At 40.4% G+C, this 24,168-nt stretch overlaps 1 protein-coding gene across 1 annotated transcript; it reads right to left on the reverse strand.

The window, feature by feature from the left end:
• Window positions 1-530: 530 nt before the first annotated feature.
• On the reverse strand, window positions 531-22,870 carry LMLN (leishmanolysin like peptidase). Its single transcript, XM_038421666.2, has 17 exons — window positions 22,663-22,870; window positions 21,312-21,409; window positions 21,189-21,219; window positions 20,369-20,451; window positions 19,989-20,106; window positions 18,821-18,999; window positions 15,971-16,076; window positions 15,653-15,747; window positions 12,269-12,386; window positions 10,726-10,833; window positions 9,107-9,183; window positions 8,249-8,359; window positions 7,028-7,160; window positions 6,403-6,562; window positions 5,581-5,711; window positions 4,308-4,518; window positions 531-2,581 (listed from the first exon to the last, which is right to left on the reverse strand). The coding sequence occupies exons 1-17, from the start codon at window positions 22,822-22,824 to the stop codon at window positions 2,481-2,483; spliced, it is 2,022 nt and encodes a 673-aa protein (XP_038277594.2). The 5' UTR covers window positions 22,825-22,870; the 3' UTR covers window positions 531-2,480.
• Between the last annotated feature and the right edge of the window lie 1,298 nt (window positions 22,871-24,168).

Raw genomic sequence — 24,168 nt, forward strand, 5'->3', positions numbered from 1 at the left:
CTCGATTACAGACCTAAGAGTGGCTATTCTTCAACAAAAAAATTTCAAAAACAGACTCCAATGAGAGACTGCTGAATTGGAATTAATTTGCAAACTGGATACAATTAATTTAGGCTTGAATAGAGACTGGGAGTGGATGGGTCATTACACAAAGTAAAACTATTTCCCCATGTTTATCCCCCCCACCCACTGTTCCTCTGACGTTCTTGTCAACTGCTGCAAATGGCCCACCTTGATCATCACTACAAAAAGGTTCCCCCGGCTCTCCGGCTGGTAATAGCTCACCTTAAGTGATCACTCTGGTTACAGCGTGTATGGTAATACCCATTGTTTCATGTTCTCTGTGTATATAAATCTCCCCACTGTATTTTCCACTGAATGCATCCGATGAAGTGAGCTGTAGCTCACGAAAGCTTATGCTCAAATAAATTTGTTAGTCTCTGAGGTGCCACAAGTCCTCCTTTTTTTTTTTTGCGAATACAAACTAACATGGCTGCTACTCTTAATCCAAATTTGTATGTGTTTAAAACATTTTATCCCTAATTGTTATAATTTTTTAAAACACACATATTTAAAGCTAATTTAGGCCTCCTATAATTTAAAACAGCGTGTATAACTTGGAACTAGCCCAATGCAAAGGATTCTCAGTTGTGATTCTTTAAGGCAGTTTTAACTTGTGTAGCAAATTGAGGGTTCAGTGACATTGGCCACATTACAAAAACCCTATTTTTACAAGTATAATGTTAAAAAAAAAAAATGCAGCAGCCATATAAAGAGATTTTTCTTTAACATGCATATAACCATAATGAAAACTCTCCCTATTAAAGAACAAATTCATCTGTGACCAAAGGATTTTTATTCCATATCTCCACTGTTTTTTCCTTGCAAAGAGGGAGCACGTCCCTGACAAATCCATTGCCTTATAGCAACTTAAAGGGAGGTTAAAAGATATTTATCCTCCTCGTCTTGGTATATGCTGGAAACACTGGTCACTCCTGCCCCCTCACATCTGTAATGGAAACAGTTTTCTGAGAATCAGAACTATCAGCATGAACAAACTGAATAAGGCAAGCAAGACTTATTTGTAAGTCCAAAAGGGGTCAAATATGGGCAAGTTTGCATCTTTAAGTGCCCCCAGGAGCAGACATCCTGTAGAGACAGAAGTTCTACACATTTCCCTAAATCTAGTAGATTTTGTCCACTGCTAACCTTTGCTTCTTTATAGCACAGTATGCCCTGGTTTAAAAAAAAATAGCTGTTTTCATAGCAATATTTTAAATCTTCACATATCCAGTATCATTTTAGAGATCAGCCACATGTCCATCAGAAGAGCCAGTCTATAGTTTTCTTAGTGTGTTAGTCTTGTTTTGGCCTAAAGTAGTCAACATTGTCTTTGTTTACTACAGTTGCCATCACTATTATTTTTCCCTCAAAGGAAAGTCAAATTAGAGTACAGGTGTTGTGTGTTCACATTATGTATGCAGAATAGAACAACTCTTCATTACTTCACTACTAAACACCCATAAAGTGTCTAAAAACAACCACCACCACCACCACCCACCTCACCCTGATCCTGCAATCTGAACACTGGTATTGAAGGTAAAGGACAAAAACTACTGTAGTGAAGTGAAATATTTTGACCATCCCATCAAAAGTACACCAGTGTTCCCCCTTCTTAAAATTACCCTGGCAAGATTCAAATATTTAGTGCATCCATTTTCATATAACTGACACACATTAAATGAGAATGGGCTTCAAAAAGCTGAAGTGGGATTCCTAAAATATTTCAATAAATGTAAAGAAACCAATTTCATGAAAAATACACCATCAATTCATCATAAGTTTCAAAGTACAGAATAGTATTTTGGAAGCAATGCCAGAATATCAATGCGGGGGGGTGGAGGGGGGGTTGTGTGTGCGCGTGCGTCTCTCTCTCTCTCTGCATGTGGCTGAAATTGCAAGAGTCAGTAAAAGTCCATTTCAGCCTAGGTTCCTAGCAGCAATGGCAACTGATTTTTTACATGGCTTTTGACTAAAGAAACATTGAGGTTTATCTCCAGTTTGAGGATGCTAAAACAAACAACCCAAACACCCTGCTACCACTTACATAGAGGATTTAGCAAAACAAAATCCAAGAAGCATTCTTACGGTTTCACATGTATATCACTAACGATTGCGTTGCCAGTTGCCTAATGCAGCTAACACATTTGATCTTCAAAAGTTGTTACTGTTAAAATTAAAGGTCTGAATTCACAAAATACTGGCACTTACTGAGAAAATATAGTAAACTTTGTCTCCTCTTAAAAGTTAGCTGCTGTTGTCAGCACCTTCTTGGCTACAAGCAGTAGTGAGATAGGCCAAAAGGCAATCGTTCAGTGTGAGACTGCTGCCTGCAGAGATGTTGCACTATGGTAGCGCTCTTGACCCGAGGAATGTAGCATGGTGGTGAAGTCTTGGAGTAAGTACCTTTTTACCCACACTTAACTCCATACACACAGAAGAAATCCTGCCAGCAAGGGGATCAAGTTAGCCATCAACAGCCAGAGAGTTACAACCAGGCTGGAGGAACAGGAGCACAAATCTAAAGTCAAATATAAAGATAATACAGTTTACAAAATGCACACACCTAAGACACAGAATAGCGAACAATTTAACAAGCATGAATTTCAGTTAAAAAAAAAAAAAGACATGAAAACATACAAACTTCATTTGAAATACTGTTTATGTTAATGCATATTAGCCTTCCATGGCTAGGAACTCTGCAGTAACAACATGATTAGCCCCTAGGATTGGACGTGCTTTGTATTGCTTCTACAGCTGATTAAGGATTAGCAGTTAGGAAAATGGTCAGAAAATAGCTGAACACAGCAAGAAAAGAAGCAGGAGGGGTAAAAGTGGGAGTGGGTAGAATCAACATTTTAACAGTGCCTCAGGCTTTCACAAGAGTTTGTTTTCTGAATAATTCTGATTTAGATTGCCATAAAAGCAGAATATTGAAAACCAAACCACAGAACTGAGGTAAAGAAAAGAACAGGAAGAAAAATAGGGGGAACTGAAAGAGGGAGCTTGCAAAAATACCTGTCCCTCTAAGTTCTCACTGCATGTTTTTCTACTGATTTATAAGAAGGTGGGTGATACTAACATAACCAGCAGTTTCAGAGATCTGTTCTGAATAATCTCTGTACACAAAGAATACAGGATACACTAAGTTAAACCTAAAGCAGATACCAGAACTCAAGTTAATTTACCTTATATTAATTTATATAATTCTTTTCATCCTAGAAAATTTTTACAAACTATACACTAGTTCCTTCACTAACCACTGAAATTCTGTCACTTCCTGGTTGGAACAAAAATAGCTTTAACAGTTTGCAACAGAATTATATAGAAATTTAAGGACAGGAGTTGAAGAGAAATAGCATATTCAACTGAGACTAGACGGCAGGTTCACAGAGACAATGTAGTTACCCAAGCTAGAATATGGGCAGCATATCTAAGGACTAAAGAACATATTAGGAGTTATGGGAAAGTAGTATACCATTAGTGTGAATAAGGTAAATTATGTGATTTTCTGTTAACAACTTTCATTCTAGAAAGCGGCCAGGCAAAACAAACTATGAAACAAAATGAAAGCTCCAAGTCAGTAAAGGAAGACTACCAGTTATTAACATACGATGCTCATGCAGCCACCTCTCTAGACAGTGGTTATACATGTTCTGTGTTATCTTATCCCCATGAGGTCAAGTTTACAGGTGAAATTACAAAAGTGTTAATTAAACATCCCACTGGGGACTACAAGCAGGAGTCCAGGTCCATAGAGGTTCCAAGAGAGTCATAACCTTCCAAACACACAAGTGCCTCGTGGTCTACTAGAAGTTCCATAAGCTACAGAGACATCTCTGGGAGGACTGCCAGAGATTATACCATATGAAGTGGCTGTTCATATTTCTTCCAACCAACCATCCCCCAGACCAGCAGAAACATGACCATATAGTATTAATATACCACCTCTCTGGCTCTGCTCCCTTCCTTCTCAAAGTTTTCAGGACTTTGAAATAGAGAGGAAGGGAGGGTTTGCCCCTCCATTTTATTTACTTGGCAGTCAATACAGTCTTTCCACAAAGAGGTCTACATTTTGATTTTCAATCTAATTAATCAAAGTACAAACCATTCAAGTTATTTAAGAATAGTTACAATGCTGAAATCCTATAGCACTTAATATTTTCCAACAACTGACAAAATCCTCTGAAGTTTTCAGATGTTTTACCTATCTTTATTTCACATAAGCAAACCATAAGGCAACCTACCAATTGATAGTGCCCTTGTTATGTTAGAAGCTGGAGGATCCCGTTCAGGGGGACAGGAATCACAAAAGTCCCAACAAGCTGGACAAATTAGATTTCCAGCATGTACCCATCCATTCATCTGAATGCTAACAGTTAACACTTGACCTGAGCGGCTGCACAAGTATGCTGTGTCCTTGACCCAAACATTCAGTCCTTTGGGAGAACAAGAAACCTTAAAATAAAGAAACAGAGTTAGGTCTCAGAGTAGCAGCCGTGTTAGTCTGTATTCGCAAAAAGAAAAGGAGTACTTGTGGCACCTTAGAGACTAACAAATTTATTAGAGCATAAGCTTTCGTGAGCTACAGCTCACTTCATGAAAATGCATCCGATGAAGTGAGCTGTAGCTCACGAAAGCTTATGCTCTAATAAATTTGTTAGTCTCTAAGGTGCCACAAGTACTCCTTTTCTTTTTGAGAGTTAGGTCTGTTATGTTTAAACATAAGTCACTGTTTATTATCCAAACTTGTTTATAGATTCTTCTAATGAGTAAATAATTTTGTTCACAAACTGGCTTGGAGACAGCACAGATGAACTGGAAACCCATTTTGCTAATTTTAGAACAATTAATTATTTTAATCTGCTATTTGTTTCAAGGATTTAGTCATATTCTTCTATGCAATTATACTGACTGAACCACCAAATTAAGAATTACTATCATCTACATACTGCCAATGATTTTATACAAGTGCATTTTCAGTTGTGCCAAGAATATTTTTGAACCCATTCTTTAAGTAGTACAGCTGAGATGATAATGATTATGAAAAATAACTTTCATTGAGTTTAGGAGGAAGGCACTGGATCTATGCGACTCACAAAACAAACTAAGCTAGACATCCTGTGAGGATGCCATCCCAATATAAATTACAAAACATAAAAAAAATAAGTATTCCTATTTTACAGCTAGGGAAACTTAGGCACAAAGACGCCTTTGGGCAAGTCATTCATGGGAAGTCTGTGGTAGAGATAACTGTAACGTCTAGATCTGTCCTCTAGCCATGTTCTTAACACCAGTCTTATTTATTTTTATTAAACTTCCAGTGGATGGTTTAAGTTACATGCTCCTGTTAGGAAGCCATTTTTAAAGCACGCATAAAATTATTTGGTTATTTAACAAAAACAGCTTGTGATATTAAGTAATCTTAACCTATTTTTTAAACAAATTCTGAGTTTTTATAAAAGGTGTGATTTTTTTTTTTAAAACGGTTTCTAAATTTATTTAAAATGTCATCCTTACCTGATAACATCCACTGCCCCAGTCAGGGTAACTGAGTTTTTTTCTGCACTGTGCCATGACAAATGCTGATTTCTGAATGAGACACACAGAGTTTGGTCCATATTTCTCTGCACCATAGTTTTTGAAAGGATCTGAAGGAAAGAGGAACACATTTTTGAAGAGTTAACTCAGCTTTGTTAAATGATCAGCAAGCCCCTACTGTAAATTAGTAAAGAAAATGAACTTCAACTATCCATAGGGTAATTTCAACAAACACCAAAAAGAAAACCCAACTCTTCAGACTGCTCATAGGATGTTAGACTAAAGTGCCGGAACACCATTTCCACAATTTGTGAACATAATACTATCTGAAACAGCTTAATATCCATTGCAATAAATCAACTTCTGTTAACATTAAACTAAACAAGTCTTCCACCTGACTGCACATGTATGCCTGTCAGCTAAACTGTACACTAGTAATACTAATTAACCACCCCAGTAAGGCCACTGAGTCACTGGCAGTGTAAAAATTCAGATTATCAAATGAGGCAGGAGTGCAGCAGGAGAATCAGATGGCAACTGTTCAATATAATTTACCTCACCCCATCTGTACATGAAGAAAAATGGAGTCTAAAAGAAAAGTGTCAGGAGTGGAGAAAGGAAGGGGAAAAATGGTTTGTTCAACAAACAAGACAATAGAAAGTGGACTGAAAACAGCAAAGAAGTTTGTTTTCTAAAGAATGTTCTTAACTGGAAATGTGTGGGTATCCAGATAAGACCATCCTTGTGAATTCTGCAACAAGAACAACAACACTTCGAAAATATACTTCACTGGAAACTGACCTGGCTGATTTTCCATTATTCTACAATCTGAGCTGCGTTGAAATTCACCACTTAAATGCCAACTAAATTCTTGACTAAAGGGGCAATAGTCAGCAATTTCTACTGAGCCGCCATAATAAGGCAAATCTTCTGATGGTACTCCATTAAGACTGTCAAAGTACTGGGGGGTGGGAAAAAAAGGAGGCAGTGAAATAGTTTGTTCAGCAAGGACAAGTGTATATTTAGCTTTTATTGAATCTATCATAATTACAAATTTCCAACATCAGTGGTACTGCACATAGGCACTGGTAACAGGAGTCTATTTTAAGTAACTCTGCACATATATACATACACGAGATAAATCACTTTTCCTACCAAATCATAGCCACCTCCGGAATGAAACCACACTATTTTAGCAATGCACAGCAATATCAGGTAGCAGTTTAGTTAAGGAATTGAAGAAATACCATATATAGAAAATCTTCCAGGGAAATTTATGTAGGAGCAGGCAATGACTTACAATGGAATGGGGTCATGTAGTAACTTTTGATGTCAGAAGAGGGTCACAGTGCAATGAAATTTGAGAACCCCTGACCTAAGTAACAAAAATAATTTGAGCTGTTCCATGGAGTAAGATGCATCATACCTGATACTCCTGAGATAACTGCTTTGGGAATTTCTGTAAATTGCACACTGCTACTGCCTTTTGGTCCTGTCTACAAGTTAACTGCAGTGGATTACTCCTCAGAGTGTCACAGTATGGGCTCACCAATTGCCTCCTTCAAAAAAGGAAAGAAAATCTTAGTTGAATTAGAGCATATTTATATCAATTGCTTTTGCTAGGCAATTCTATAAGGCCTGGTGTCTCTTTTCCACCCTCATATGGTTCATCATGTGTTGGGCACTGGTCTCTTGGTTGGCTGCCAAGCTCATTATTGCCATTTGATTGGTCTTGAATGTCATAGGAAACGCATCCATATGTTTACCAACACAATATTCTCTAAATAAAAGTCTTTCATCTAGGATGCACTTACTCATCTAGAAGGTCTAATTTTTTTGCTATTGTCTTCCCAAATTTTTAAACATGTGAAATTTGCTATTGTCTTTAGAAATTTTTAAGCGGGTGAAAAGATTAAAAATTTGAGAAGGCCTCCTAATACAAAAGTGTAACGAGATATGCCCCCTATGAGTCAGAACAATGAGCTCCAAGGATTACCTAAAATACTATTAGAACTAACACAAAGTAGGCCTGATTTTGAAAAGGACCTTAATCCACTTTCCATTGTTGCAGATGCATCAGATACTTAGATTTCTAAGAGTACTATAAATTTGTACTTTCAATTCAATGGAGGCAAAGTAATAGCATGGCCACTTTTCAAGATTAGATGTAAAAAAATTAAAGACAGTAAAAGCAAGGATATTAGTGATGGAAGTCAAACTATTAATCTTGCATAACCTAATAAAAGTGAGTTCTTAGTCTACACAACAGAAGAGAAAGATGTAGATGAACACTGAAAAAGCACCCTGCAATAACTGCAAATTCAGCAGGTTCCAAAGCATCATATTGAGACACATGCTAAAGGGAAGCAGGGAACATGTACAGAGGATTGTCAAGGCCATCTGTCCTCTGTTGCAAGTCAAATGATTTTGTAGCACTCTGGTGAGACAGACAGTTCAATTTTAGCTGCAACAAAATTTCCAATCTTCTGATTTAAAAGCTACCATGCGTTGCAATGAGTGGGATAGTTCATCGGACTTTTGGCTCACACCACTAAACAGCCACATATTTCAAAAAGTTTATAATATGAGTGAAGACAAACACACAGATAAACATGAACACTGATTTTAAAAAATAGTGTGTTCTTACTTCTCTTTCTTTTGGTCAATCCAAAATTTACAGCTTTTCATCACAAAGTCACAGCCTTTATCACGTCCCCAGTCTAATTTCTCTGCCATGCTGTAATTGGCTTTATACCAGCTGTAAAGATATTTTGAAATGGAAATACAATTGAGAAACTGGTCTTCTGACCAATCAGCGGAAGACAGTTCAAAAAAAACTTTATAACCTACACTAAAATTTTTAGTGAACGAACAAGGAGATTATGTCCCCTTGTGTATATTTCTATAAATTATATGAGTATTTCCTTCTGACTTTACAGATAAGTGAATTAAAGCAAAAACTTGTCTTATTTATTAATGTAGTCATCATTTATTCAGCAAGAGAAGCACATCTGGCATTGTACAATGAATAAAACGTGCCAAAAAAATTTGAGTAATTGCCCAAAGGGCTTACATATATAAAGGGGAAATTCTACTCTCATATCCACAGGTTAAATCTTGATGGATTCTGCCCTCCTTCCAGACATGGAAATTCTATACCTGTAAAAAGAGCTGAATGACAGTGAAGATCTCCTATATGGCTTTTCAAGGAGAATTTTACGCTGAAGGCATAATTTGATTATACAAACCAGATATACATGGGGGTGTAGTCTTTATGGACAGAGTAATAGATGGCATTCAAGTGACATCTGAAGAAAAATCAAGATAACAATATAGTGCTATACCAAATATCTTTAATTATTAACTTTTTACATAAAGCAAGTTGTATTCATTCAACTGCAACATCTCTAAGTGCATGAACTCCACAATACTTTCATTGTTTATAGCTTGAAAACACACAGGTCTGAAATTGAAGACTAACAACATTTGGTCTTTTCACTCTTACCCTGTATCCTCCATTAATGCTAAGGTAATCCGGGAGAAGACCCTGTTCTGTGTGTGGGATCCAGTCATTGCCTCATTCTGAAAATTACCAGTAACTGTTAGGAAGCTTCTAAAAAGTTATTCGTAGTGTTTTCAGAGCACATTTTTCCTGACAAGTTATTTCTCCATAAAGATAAAATTTCACTGCAAGTTAAGGGACACTAAAGTATTTTCCAAAAATGTTTAATTTTTTCCTACCAACTTCCCTAGGAAATCTTGAAATTGAAATTTGTTCCCTTATTGCTTACCTCCACAACATTGATTTGATATTGTGGCTTTACCCATGACTACGAGGTCACTAACATTTGTACTATAAAAGGAACAAGGCTCCACAGACAATCCAATAGGCTAAATGACCACTGTCTTAGTGAGGGAAAAGTCAATTGCCTTGTTCAGAGGAATTTCTGCACAGTGGAGATGGCAAAAGCCAGACTGGAGGGGATCATGGAAATACAGATGAGTACTGAAACAGGTTACTTGGGGAAGATGTGGATCCCCTGCTACTGAAGGCTTTTAAGAACAAGTTAGACCAGTGGTCCCCAAACTTTTCAGGGTCATGCCTGGCCCGCGACTCCTGTGGAGGTGAGGACATGTGGACAGGGGTAAGGGGGCTGAGACTGGGGCCACACTGGGGGGGCGGGTCTGGAGTTGGAGCCAGGGATGGAGCCAGGGCTGGGCCACAGTGGGGGCCGGCAGCTGGGGTCACAGCTGGGCTGCGGTAAGGGGCCGACGCTGGGGCTGAGTGCGGGGCAACAGCTGAAGTAGAGCTGGGGGCAGAACAGGACTGAGCAGCGCTCCCTCCCCACCTCCAGTGGGGGCTGGCCCAGGCCCCTCTGTGCCCCCCCAGAATGTTCCTCTGCATCCCCTTAAGGGGGGGGATGCCCCATAGTTTGTAGACCACCTGTCAGGGATGTCTAGATATATTTAATCCTACCTTAACGTAGGGGGAAGGGCTAGATGACCTCACAAGGTGCCTTCCAGCCCTACATTTCTATGATTTTATGAAGTCAAGGTAGTGATTAAACCGCACGCTCCAGGATTTGAGACAAAAAGGTAGAAGGAGAGCGGATGACAAAAAGATAAGTTGGCTCAAAGGAAGTTGCACTCCCCTCTCCCCCAGATACATTCACTTAATAAACAAAGATCAACTTCAAGAGTGCCCTTATAAATGTAGTTTTCTTATGAAGAGACTAGTTAGTACAGAAGTACATAAAACAAATTAAACTAGGATCACTGCATAGCTGTATTGCACTAATAAACTCTACAGGGCAAATTGTGGAAGATAGGTAAACAACTATAGAAAAGTGAACCTCCAATTGTTTATCATTTGATACTGTCTTTCTAGGCACTGGTGAACCTTGTGCTCTGAGAATTAAGAGTTTGGAGAATGGTATGAGAGTTGTTTGGGAATGAATAGAGATTTAATGTGCACAGTTTAGTTATTTGCAATGTATTTCAGTTAAGTTTAACACTGTTGGGTTTCCAATAGATCTATGGATACACTTGAAAAATTGAAAATCTACATTTTTATCCCCTTTAGTGATAAGATAGGTATATTTAGAATTATTTATCAGCACTAACCTCCAACAATCGCTTTTCCCAGTGATTGAGCTCTGTACCCATGCCACCTTGGTTTTCAAGCTCCATTCCCTCTAGAATTGGACAGTCAAAATGTTTCCGAGCTTCTTCCTACAAAACAGAACTGTTGTTACAACCCCATTCTAAAAATACTGAGAAAAACTCAGATATGCACTTCTTGATAAAAGATTTTTTTTTTTTAAACAACTATTTTAAGTGTCCTCCTTTTACCACAGTCTGCTATTTTCCTTTGAATGCAGGAGGACTTCTCCTTATTGAAGCTCTAACAAGCTAGTGAGTCTCCCAGTACTGAATCCAGCATTAGTGGCTAACAGCCAGATTAAGTAACATACCATATTACTTACTTATTCCAAGTTCATATTAGGATCATCTGAAAACAATGTTTCACAGAAAATAAGCTTTCATCAAATAGCCCCCCTTCATGATTAGGTATGGTCAAGAAATTCTGAACAAAACATTTTCACATTAGAAAATGAGGCTCTCTCAAAATCAATATTTTCCATGAGGAGAGAGAGATTCTGGTGGAATTTTCCATCAGAAAAATCAAAACATACCGCTATTAGCCAACAGGCATCACAATGTTGTCAAAGATTTGTGGCCTGCCCTCCCAGCTCCCACCACACAATAGGACAGTAACCAGGATGAGCAGAAGCCCCTTACTATAGTTAGTAGTACAACTTTAAATATAGCTTTAAGAGTTGGGCTACAAATAGTTAGTTCAATTTCCTGAAAGTAAAGGTTAGACTAGAATTTCTGAAAATAGTCTATAATACCAAAATTAATGTTTGGGTGAAAGTACTGTCGTTCTGTTTCATTTATTAATTGGTTTCTGTCCTCAAATTCCTTAAAATTAAAAGTTAAAATTTGAGAGGAAAGAGAGAGTGGGGTGGAGGGAGCATTGAGTAGAAAGGGTCTCAAATGTTTTTGAATACTTTCTAAAACAAGAGGAAAGGTATGATTAAATTTTTCAACTGACACTTCATTAAAGGCAGAATTAGGAAAACATGGAAACAAGTAGTATTTAAATGGGCAAGGAAAAGGTATTTGGGTCATACGAAAAAAAGATGAATATTGAACAGAGAAAGGATTAAGGGCCTTATCACTTAAGTCAATAGCAATTCTGAGTGATCAAAGCCTCAGGATCAGACTTTATGGAAACAAAATGTGAGTGGGATGGGATGGTCCATTTAATCACTACCAAATCTGCTTTAATTTTCTACTCTATCCTTCATGGTATTTCTACCCAAGCCCTAAATTTTCTCTTCGCATTTCAATTATTTCTCCCCTTATACCTCAAGGCCAATTAACTGTTTTCCATTTTATTTAAATATCCCTCAATAAACTAGGAGTATGATTTTCTTTGAAGTTTGACCCAAACCAGATTATGTGCTCAAGAATTCTTTTCTTTTTAGTTTCCAGTAAATTAACATTTTTGTTATCAACAAGATAGTAACTGAAGTTGAAGTATCTGATGGTAATCAGGGCAGATACCGTGTGAAAGAAGTTTAAGATGATCAGTACTTACAACTACTCGAGGTGTTACCAGAAGAAATACGTCATGGCGCAGCATCTTATGACCTCGTACATCCCATAACCTCACTGCTTTATCAACAACCTTGTTGCTCCACTGATACAAACCTAGACTGTAAGGAGATGTTTTAATTAGAGATGTTTTACCAGAATCTAAGCAATAAACCTAGGCTGCACTCCAAAACTGAACACTACCTTCCATAAATGAACAGTGCTCAGTATCCTCTTAATATGTACTCTAATTCCTTATTGAAAATGAAGTAGTTTGACTCGGCAACTTGCCCCCTTAGTAATACTTTCCAAGTTGTAAGTCTAATTCACATTTTGTAATAAGCCAAACTGAAGAAGTTTACTAAGGAGATATTTTCAGAATTATTATGCACTAATAAAATATACTGTATGTATCAGGAAAGAATATAAAAAGCTAAGAACTTTCACTTGCAGAAATTGCATGAAGGAATGAGTTTTTACTCCTAAAAGGGAAAACACTTGCAAAATTGTTTATTTATACTGAAAATATCTAAATTAACTGAAACACAGGAAAGTTTATTGTGATTTTTTTAAATTAGTAAATGAGAATTATAGGCATGCAGAAATCATCCTACATAGTGCCATTACATATTGCACACATACAAAATGGGAAATGGACGGCCTAGGAAGGAATACTGGGGAAAGGGATCTGCGGGTCATAGTGGATCACAAGCTAAATATGAGTCAGTGTTACACTGTTGCAAAAAAGCAAACATAATTATGGGATGTATTAGCAGGAGTATTGTAAGCAAGACACAAGAAGTAATTCTTCCGCTCTACTCCGCGCTGATTAGGCCTCAACTGTAGTACTGTGCCCAGTTCTGGGCACCACGTTTCAGGAAAGATGTTGACAAATTGGAGAAAGAGAAGAGCAACAAAAATGATTAAAGATCTAGAAAATCTTTGAGGGAAGACTGAAAAAATTGGGTTTGTTTAATCTGGAGAAGAGAAGACTGAGAGGAGACATGGTGACAGTTTTCAAGTACATAAAAGGTTGTTACAAGGAGGAAGGAGGAAAAAAAAATGTTGTTCTTAACCTCTGAGGACAGGACAAGAAGCAATGGGCTTAAAATGCAGCCAGCGCAGTTTAGGTTGTACATTAGGAAAAACTTCCGAACTATCAGAGTGGTTAAGTACTGGAATAAATTGCCTGGGGAAGTTGTGGAATCTCCATCACTGGGGATTTTTAGGAGCAGGTTGGATAAACACCTGTCAGAGATGGTCTAGATAACACTTAGTCCTGCCCTGAGTGCAGGGGACTGGTCTAGATGACCTCTCGAGGTCCCTTCCAGTTCTGTGATTCTATATTTAGAAACCTTGGAAAATGGACATCTTATACTGAGTAAATTAAATTACAATGACATTTGACATATGATACATCATTGTGATTGAGTTTACTCAGTATAAGATATATATGAAGAATAAACCCTGATTCAGAAAGGAAATTAAGCATATGCCTAAATTTAATCATGAATATAGTACCACTGATTTCAGTAAGATTACTTATGTGCTTAAAGTTACGTGTATGTTTAAGTAAACCACTGAATTGATCCACACTGACGGATCATGCAGTCCTCAGAGGCAAGACCTCAGTGTTCCTGAGAGGACTGCAGGATAACCTGCAGTATTATACAATAGTTGTCCATTACTGAACACACGGAATAATAATACGGCAGAGTTATGAACAACTGCTGTATTCTACCGTAGTATTTCAATGACAGGAAGGCCCTTAGTTAACTAACTATTGGTGGTACCAGTTAAGGAACAGACATGAAAACTGACCAAATAACTGCAGATTAAGGTTTAGGTCAAATTTGGGATCTTATTGAAAAATGAAGACAAAGTCACATTTCAATATGACAGGACATCCAACTCTTTGCAGTCTAGGAAGATTTCATATATTCAGAGTCCCCAAGTTTGAATAGATTGCCCTTGAATCACTAGCAGGTGAAGTGGTCAGTTTAACAAAAATTGATAGGATTCTGTCAATGTTTGATCAGCACAGTTTAATTGTAGGCATTACTGCTACTTAGCATTACGTATAGTGTAGAGGAATGGGGGCAATAAAGCTGAAGTTATGCTGCCAGATTCAATAGACCCTAAATGACTAATTTGGAGTTGCTCTTTAATAGTTTATGAATACTGTATATTGACCTGGTTACTGGGCTGTTTATAGTATGAATATTTTGGTTTAATAGGAGGCTGTGGGGAAACACAAGCCTAAGAGAAAGAATGGCTCAAGATAAGCAACTTCTCAGCAAACACTTGAGAATTAAGAGACAATCCCAGGACAGGAAAAGGCTGGGAACACAGCAGGTCAAAAGAACTCTGGCTGGTTTAAAAAGGAATGCTCTCAGAAAAGGAAGTAGTTCTGGGGAACCAAATACACAGACACCCCACTGCTTATAGAGTATTTATTGTTTTACAATCCTTTTTCTCTAAATCAGTGGTCCCCAAACTTTTCACCATCTGTCTGCCCCTGCCTGCCCACCCCCTGACCAAACCATAAGTGGGGCCCCAGCTTGGGGCGGGGGCACAGACAGGGGAAAAGGAACCGAGGCTGGGACTGGACCGAGAGCAGAGCCACAGCCAGGGGCCAAGGCTGGGGATGGGAGCAGAGCCACAGCTGAGAGCCACGGCTGTGGCAGAGGTAAGTGGCAAGCCTTCCCCTTGCCCCATGAGGTCTGGCCCAGGCCCCACCTCCCAAACATTCCTCTGCGCCCCCCTCTGGAGGGCATGCCCCACAGTTTAGGGACCACTGTTCTAAATTCTTTGTTCCTACGCTAAAGCAAATAATACTTTGATTTAAAGAGGATGCCCGATCACTGTGTGCCACTAACCATAGACTCTCAAAAGGGAAGAATGGCACAACAGATATCCCTGCAGGTTTGGCTGAATTCGGATAAGAATGGTTAATACACAGTGTTCTGCAACCCAGCGCCCAATCTAAGAGTGAGAGAACTGTAAAACTCTACTCTGAAATAGGTGAAGGCATGAGGCCTGACACCTGAGGGAATGCACCCAGAGAGACCACCAATGGAGGCAAAGCTGCAGATAGCCCTGTAATTAACATCCTAAATCTGACCTTTTCTCCCCCCTTGTTTGGTGGGTGGGTGTGTATTTGTTCATGTATATAAAATTATATTTAAACACAAAAAACCATAATGCCACAAATGAAACAACTCTACAAAAAAATGAAACAAATGTTTGAGCGTGAAGAGAAAGAACATTTCTGCAAAGGAAACAACTCTGACTTTCAAGAGGCTGACAGCCAGAATATATTGTTGCAAAAATGAAAGGACACTGTCAAGTTAACAAATCAAGAGGATTCAAGGATTTAAAAATAAACCTGTCATTAAAAGGCGGGAGCCCATCTGTATATCTTGCTGTCAAAGGATTTCCATCATCATCGTGATAAAATGCAAACAGCCCAGCAGAGAAACCCTTCAAAAAAGGTAAATAAAAAGCATATTTAGACAATACTAATCGATCTAGAATATAAAAGCCATTAAGAGACCAATATACAACCCCCAAAATATATGCTGAGAATATTATACCTGAAGGCAATTAGCACATATGTTGAAAGATGCAAACTAAGTGCATTCCTTTTTATATAAACTAGCTGGAAGATTGTAAAGAAATGACATGTTAAAATATCAAATCTTACCAGTGCATGAATAATTTCATGTTTCACTGTAGACAGCATGCCAATAAATTCCTGAGCTTGAGTAGAAATCATATTTGGACACAAATTAGCATATCCTGCTACTGGCCTGGAAGACAAACATTGCTTTGTTTTATAAATTGGATTTTGATTAAATGCTGGGCAACTTAAAAAAAATTCACATTAAATATGAAGGTAACAAATTAAACCTAAAAAACACTTATCTGATTTAATGCAAATAACTTTTCACCCTCTTTTGGAAATAAGCCCTTCCATGTAATGTTTTTCCTGAATAGATAGATTACCAGCAATAGCGCGTGCGCACACACACGCTAAAACACAGCATGCAAAAAGTGTGTAATTATTGGAGGTCAATAAGTTAACCCAATGGTTTTCAACCTTTCTTTCATCTGCGGACCCTTACAAGATTTCGAATGAAGGTGTGGACACCTTTGGAAATCAGACATAGTCTGTGGGCCCACAGGTGTCCATGGATCACAGGTTGAAAGTTAACTCATCGGATAAAAGCATTCCAATCTAGCAGCAGACACTGCACAACTGAAGCTCAGGGTCAGTCAGTCCATTTCCACTACAAACCTTCTGTTTTATAGCCATAATAAGAGAGAGAGAAAACAGAGACAACCAGTTACTCTTAAAACCTCAAATGGAGGGTAAGGAGTATTATTTCAGCTCCCTTACTTGACCACCCAAAATAAATCCCCCCCACACACACTATTTAAAAAATAAAATTAAAAATTAGGTCAAGCAACTGCTTTACTGCAGAACTATACCCCACAAGGCCAGTATTTGTTCTTAAAAGCTGACTTGTTGCAGCAGAAACATAGACCTCTTTTCTACCATGCCCAGGAGCTCTAGGGCATTGGTTTTCAAACTTTATGCATTGGTGACCCCTTTCACACATCAAGCCTCAGAGTGTGACCCCCTTTATAAATTAAAAGTGTGGGGGGGGAATTTAATTTAATGGGGGCTCTGGGCTGTCAGTCCCATCGAGCTGACAGCTCATGACCCCCTGTAACCACCTTACGACCCCCAGTTTGAAAACCCCTGATCTATTTTAAAATAAAGAGATTTTTGCTCTCCTTAAGCTTGTAAAACTTCAGGCAGCTGCAGAGGGGTGGGAGCTAGTTGTCTGCATGAACATTTGAGACAAAGTGCATCACTCAGGTCAACTTCCATGAGGCTCCACATAGGTGATAATGGATACAACTGCATGATCAAGGTGCACATATTCTGCAGATAAGGGGCCCAATCCTTCTCCCATTTAAATTAGTAGAAGTTTTGCCATTTACTTCAATGGAAGCTTTATACGGTATGCGTATTAAGGAAGGAGGTTTAGCTTTGACTTGGTATGTACCAGCTTCTCTGGGTTTAGTGTAGTTTGGTGTGCGTGTGCGCGCATAAATAAAGTTTAGTTTATTTTAATAAATACTGAAAATATTTCTCAAAAAGAAAAGGAGGACTTGTGGCACCTTAGAGACTAACAAATTTATTTGAGCATAAGCTTTCGTGAGCTACAGCTTATACTCAAATAAATTTGTTAGTCTCTAAGGTGCCACAAGTCCTCCTTTTCTTTTTGCGAATACAGACTAACACGGCTGCTACTCTGAAACCTGAAAATATTTCTGTTAGCATAATTTGTACTTGAAAAATAATATTTAACGCAAAATATTGGTTTGCAAAATCTCAAAGTATACTGTGTCAAGGAGAGACACGAGAATGAATGTTTTAGTTCTTAACATGTAACCTGTCTGAACTACCATGTTCCACTGTAGTGGAGTCCTAGAGTTTAAGGCCAGAAGGGATCACTGGGTCATCTAGTGGTTCTCAACCCTGGGGGTACACAGAGGTCTTCCAGGGGTTACATCGACTCATTTAGATATTTGCTTAGTTTTACAACAGGCCACATAAAAAGCACCAGCGGAGTCAGTACAAACTAAAATTTCATACAGACAATGACTTATTTATACTGCTCTATATATTATACACTGAAATGTAAGTACAATATTTATATTCCAATTGATTTATTTTACAATTATGTGGTAAAAATTAGAAAGTTCAATAATAGTGTGCTGTGACACTTATGTTTTTATATCTGATTTTGTAAGCAAGTAGATTTTAAGTGAGGTGTAAATCAGACTCCTGAAAGGGGTACAGTAGTCTGGAAAGGTTAAGAGCCACCAATCTATGTATAATACAGGCCACCAACATCATCCAGCGTTCACACGCTAAACCCAACAACCAAAATTAGACCTAAATATTACAAGTCACTGGAGACTGGTCTGTTGGGCCATAGGCCTAGAATAAGAGGGACTGAGGTGAACCAATGCCTGAGCTTCCTGCAATGGCAGGGAACTGATTAAATGATATACATTCAGATAATCTCACAAGTGACCCGCACCCCTGCTGCAAAGGAAATTGCTAACCCCCAAGGTCACTGACAATCTGACCTGAGGGAAAATTCCTTCCCAAACCTACATATGGTGATCAGTTAGACCATAAGCACATGAGCAAGAATCAGTCAGTTGAACAGCTGAGAGAGAGAATGCTCAGAGCTACATTGGAGCACCAGCCCACCACATCCAATGTCCCACCTCCAGCTGTGACCAACTCTGATGCTTCAGTGCAAAAACCCAGAATACACTGGGGAAGTCCCTTCTAGGCCCGTGCAGGTGACCAGCTAAAGCCATGAAGCATGAGATTTTAGGAACATCAGACGTAAACCAACAACCCATTACACTCAGCAGAACAGACATATCTAGTGAGTTCAGCAGTGAATGCAAAGACCTGAAAAAATTATTACTCAGTAAAAATTAGCCTGGAATGAATTTTTACCTGTCCATTTCTGCTTCCAGTTGGCAGTAGGCTGCATACGCAATAATATTTTCCTGACCACATCTTTCAGTAGTAAGAGCACTAACATAAAGTACAAAATCGGCATCTCGAACTCCTTCTTGGTCTGGTAAACCAGCAGGTCCACAATGCCATTCATTTTCACTACATACCCTACATTGCTATGATAATGCAAATTAAAATGGGAAAGATATGAAATAATTAGCCTAAATAAACTTAAATCCTTAGAAATGCAATATGCCAATCTTAAAGCCATTCACAAATATTTGTTCTTTTAAGCCAAGTAAAGATTAGAATCCCTGTTGTGGACTGGGTGAATACACTAGGGCCAAAGTTTTAAAAAGCGATTAGTGATTTTGATTCCTCAGTTTGAGTGGTGCCCAATACGAAGTGTACTAAAAAGGTGGTGATCAGCACTTTCAGAATCAGATCTTTTTATGGTGTCTCCAACTTGGACATCCAAAAACTGAGGCACACTTATCACTAGAGCTTCTGACTGCATTTCATTAAGTGTGTCCCTTGATTCATTTTAATGAAATTTCAATTAATTTAAAAATAAAGTAAAAGTGCTACACAATACATTTGAAAAATGATATCAAGGGTGTAAAGCTAGAATGATCAGAGAAAGTAAGAGAAGTTCTAATCATGTGTTTTAGTATGAATCGAAAATGAGTCAACATGACTTCAATAGAAGATTTGGATGAGTAAAAACTTCAAGCCTGGATCCTATGATGGCAAATTAAATTCTAGAAAATTGGACACACTGAATAAGGAGTATTATGAAATGACTTTAGAACTCTGGTAATATCTGGGGCTTAATATTCAACAATGTCCTTTCTGAATCTATTTTCCTTAATATTTGTAACATTTCTATTGCATAATTTTGACACATGCTCCACACCAATGCACTGTAATGCAATTACAGCTATTTTTGTAAGGATTGCTTCACTTGACTTTTGGCTCTATAATATAATCAGAGAAACTCTACTATTGCCTCAGATTGTATTTTGTCTTATTGCTCAAATCTGATCACCTCCCACAAGTAAAAGCTACATAGAAAAGATCAAACATATTAATATTAACTTTATTAGTAATCTTCACAAACCATAAAATTTAGAATGCTAAGTAAATGTCACTTGGTTTGAACTACCTGTAAGTGTTCCTCAGGAACTATAACTGGGCCACATCTTGTGTGTTCTGCACAGGCTCCTCGGCAATATCTATGAGGATCACCTTTCTTCCTTAAATACTGGTTTGTTGCACATTGCCTTCAATTAATTTAGATTAAAGTCAAAATTATTTTATAAGTGAAAAGGCAAGCTGTAAAATAATTCATGGCAGCTAAAGATACTGAAATAAACAGATGCTACAATATTACTGTACAAGGTTTTAGTATGAGAAATATTACTTGCAAGAGGTTATTGTTACACTGTAGTGGAAAAACAAGACATTGTTCCACATTTATATTGAAGTTCACTCAAAACTATTTTAAATATCAACATAGCAAACAGTAAACAAACCTTCACTCACCTGCTTAGTGAAATAGTACCTGTTGGTTTGCGAACTTGAAAAGTCTTCTCCAAATAAGAAATAGCTTGGGGGAAAAGTTTGTTCTAAATTTAACGAAAACAAAAGTAAAAACAATGGGATCCTTGTTGCAATACAAGTAAATGCATCCTAGGAGCACTAACTCTCACATTACAAAAAGAAAAGGAGTACTTGTGGCACCTTAGAGACTAACAAATTTATTAGAGCATAAGCTTTCGTGAGCTACAGCTCACTTCATTGGATGCATCCGATGAAGTGAGCTGTAGCTCACGAAAGCTTACGCTCTAATAAATTTGTTAGTCTCTAAGGTGCCACAAGTACTCCTTTTCTTTTTGCGAATACAGATTAACACGGCTGCTACTCTGAAATCTCACATTACAGGACATTTGCTAAACATGAAGGCATAGCAGAAGAACGGATGGCATGACACGAAGACTTGCTGAAGTCTTAAGTGCAGCTAAGCCATCGTATGGCACTGCAAATCTCAGCAATAATATTGACTGTAATATTATTCATCGGATGGCTCCGATGAAGAAAGCTTACGCTCAAATAAATTTGTTAGTCTCTAAGGTGCCACAAGTACTCCTTTTCTTTTTTCAGAGTACAGACTCACACGGCTGCTACTCAGTTACTCTGAAGGATCCCAAATTGCTTTATAAACTATACACAAAGTGCCACTGGAAACCAGACATTTTTGGAGTAAAGAATAGCAGATAACTGATGTACAGCACATTGTGGATTAGCTTTTGGGACAGCAGAATGCCATACATATAAACAGAAAGGGGAAACAAGTGTAACATACCTTTATAAGGTGTCGTTTCTCAAGGAGCAAACTACACAAAAAAAAACCAAAAAAAGACCCCATTTTGATATAGATAACATATTTTTACATTTCAAAACTACAGAAAAATACCACTATACTTACTCTTCGACACTTCTGTCATATATAGTCTTAATTCTCAGTTTTTGATCAACATTTCTCTTGAGAACATGATTTTCCTTAAGATAAACTTTGTAGACAACCTGGTAAAAACAGAAGCAGAGAACTTGATTTGACAAGTTATTTTTTACAATTTTTTTTAAAAACTGACAGGTATTTACAAATTCCGAATTACAAAATTATTTTAAATCAAGAGCTTTTCATATTGAAAGGCTCTTGATTTAAAATAAAAATAATAAAATAATAATAAATAATAATAATAATACTCACCTTCCTAATCAGAGATCACTCAGTATGCTGGACATCATCCCAAAAGTCAATGTATTTACTTCAACATAGACACACACACACCCCTTATATCTCCTCTTACTTGGATTAGTTATACATTGACTAAAATAGTCTGAATTTTTAAAAGACCGTTTCAGAAGTGGCTAGATGTATAATTTTGACTACAGCAGAAGCCCTGAATGTCTATTTACATTTACCCTCTTGAATTTCTGATGTAAGCTCAAGGTAGCTGCCTCAAATGTCTTCAGCAAGAATCAGACCTAGAAGTAACAGGATCATGACGAAAGCATTTAAACCTAGAATGCCATATCAAATAAGCAGTTTTCTTTGCAACCGATTGTTTTGGAATGATCTCATTATCTGCCAGCTGTTTGTTTTAGTTTGAGTTTACTCCACAGAGCTTCAGCAGAGCCATTTTTCAAAGCAGCTGGTTCTGGCATTACTGAGATAGCGACACCTCTCACTGGAGCACCATTACATTTCAACATCCTTCCACTACCTGACTCCTAACATAGATCTCTGTAAAACCCACCCAGATATCATGGTAGCCTGGTCCCCACTTCTCCCACCCTTCGACCAATCCTCCTTACTCCAGACCACCCATGCTCCCTTTATCCAGGCTGCTCTGATACCCCCTGATCCCATCCCTTACCCCTTCCCCAACCACTACAGAGAGGGCACCCCATACCCCTTCCCACTCCTCACCCTTCTGCTACCCACTACAGAGAGGGCACCACCCCATACCCACTCCCTGCCCCGTCCCTACCCTATAGGCAGAGAGCACCCCAAGCCCCGCTGGCGCTCCAAACCCCTCCCAACCCATTACACACAGCCCCACCCCCCGCCCATAACGCACAGGACACTCCACGCCCCGCTGGCACCCCATTCCCGCCCCCGCCCATGACAGAGGGGGCAGCCGCACTGCCCTGCCCCGCCCCGCCCCGCCGCGCCGCGCCCCGCCCCGCCCCGCCGGCCGCCCCACACCTCACGCAATCGCCTCACACCCCGTGGCCCACTCAGAGCCCGCCCACCCTCAGAGACCCCTCACCTCCCCGCCGCTGGGAACGCCATGGTGACAGCTGGCGGCGGCGGGGGCCGGGCTGCAGCCCAGCAGGAGCAGCGCGGCGGCGAGGGCGGAGAGCGGCGGCCGAGCGTACGGCCCCCGGTCCCGGCTGTGGGGCTCGGCCGCCATCTTCCGCCGCGGCTCCATGGTGCGAGTGAGTGGCGGCACGTTCCGCCCCAAGCAGCCAACCGAGAGGAGGAGGAGGCGGGTTCCGGCCGAGGGAAGCGTCTGATTGGCTCTTAGGGGTGACACCCAAGGGGCAGGCTAGCCGCAGGAGCAAATCGCTGCCCTTGGGGGCTGGGCTGGGCTGGGGTGGGGTGAGGTGAGGGGGGTAGGCCGGGCCGGGCCGGGCCAGGGTGAGGTGAGGGGGGTAGTCCGGGCTGGGGTGGGGTGGGGTGGAGTGGGGTGAGGGGGGTAGTCCAGGCTGGGGTGGGGTGGGGTGAGGTGAGGTGGGTAGTCTGGGCTAGGGTGGGGTGGGGTGGGGTGAGGGGGGTAGTCCGGGCTGGGCTGGGCTGGGCTGGGGTGGGGTGGGTAGTCCAGGCTGGGGTGAGGTGAGGGGGGTAGTCCAGGCTGGGCTGGGCAGGGCTGGGGTGGGGTGAGGGGGGTAGTCCAGGCTGGGCTGGGCAGGGCTGGGGTGGGGTGAGGTGGGTAGTCTGGGCTGGGGTGGGCTGGGCTGGGGTGGGGTGAGGTGGGTAGTCCGGGGTGGGCTGGGCTGGGCTGGGCTGGGGTGAGGGGGGTAGGCCGGGCCGGGCCAGGGTGAGGTGAGGGGGGTAGTCCGGGGTGGGGTGGGGTGGGGTGAGGGGGGTAGTCCGGGCTGGGGTGGGGTGGGGTGGGGTGAGGTGAGGGGGGTAGTCCGGGCTGGGGTGGGGTGGGGTGGGGTGAGGTGAGGGGGGTAGTCCAGGCTGGGCTGGGCTGGGGTGAGGTGAGGTGAGGTGAGGTGGGTAGTCTGGGCTAGGGTGGGGTGGGGTGGGGTGAGGGGGGTAGTCCGGGCTGGGCTGGGGTGGGGTGGGGTGAGGTGGGTAGTCCGGGCTAGGGTGGGGTGGGGTGGGGTGAGGGGGGTAGTCCAGGCTGGGCTGGGCTGGGCTGGGGTGGGGTGAGGTGGGTAGTCCGGGCTGGGGTGGGGTGGGGTGAGGTGAGGGGGGTAGTCCAGGCTGGGCTGGGCAGGGCTGGGGTGGGGTGAGGTGAGGGGGGTAGTCCAGGCTGGGCTGGGGTTGCGAAATGTCTAATTGCACAAATCCAAATGCTCTGCCCCCCCCTTCACCAAGTGCCCCTCCCTCATGTCACCCCTTCTTTCCATCCTTGGCTCTCCCCGACTCTCACTTTCACCAGGCTTCAGCGTAGCAGCCGTGTTAGTCTGTATTCGCAAAAAGAAAAGGAGGACTTGTGGCACCTGAGAGACTAAACACATTTATCTGAGTATAAGCTTTTGTGAGCTACAGCTCACTTCATCGGATGCATTCGGTGGAAAAAGTTTTTCCATGCATCCGATGA

Source organism: Dermochelys coriacea, chromosome 11 (genome assembly GCF_009764565.3).
Source record: "Dermochelys coriacea isolate rDerCor1 chromosome 11, rDerCor1.pri.v4, whole genome shotgun sequence".
Classification (NCBI taxonomy): Eukaryota; Metazoa; Chordata; order Testudines; family Dermochelyidae; genus Dermochelys; species Dermochelys coriacea.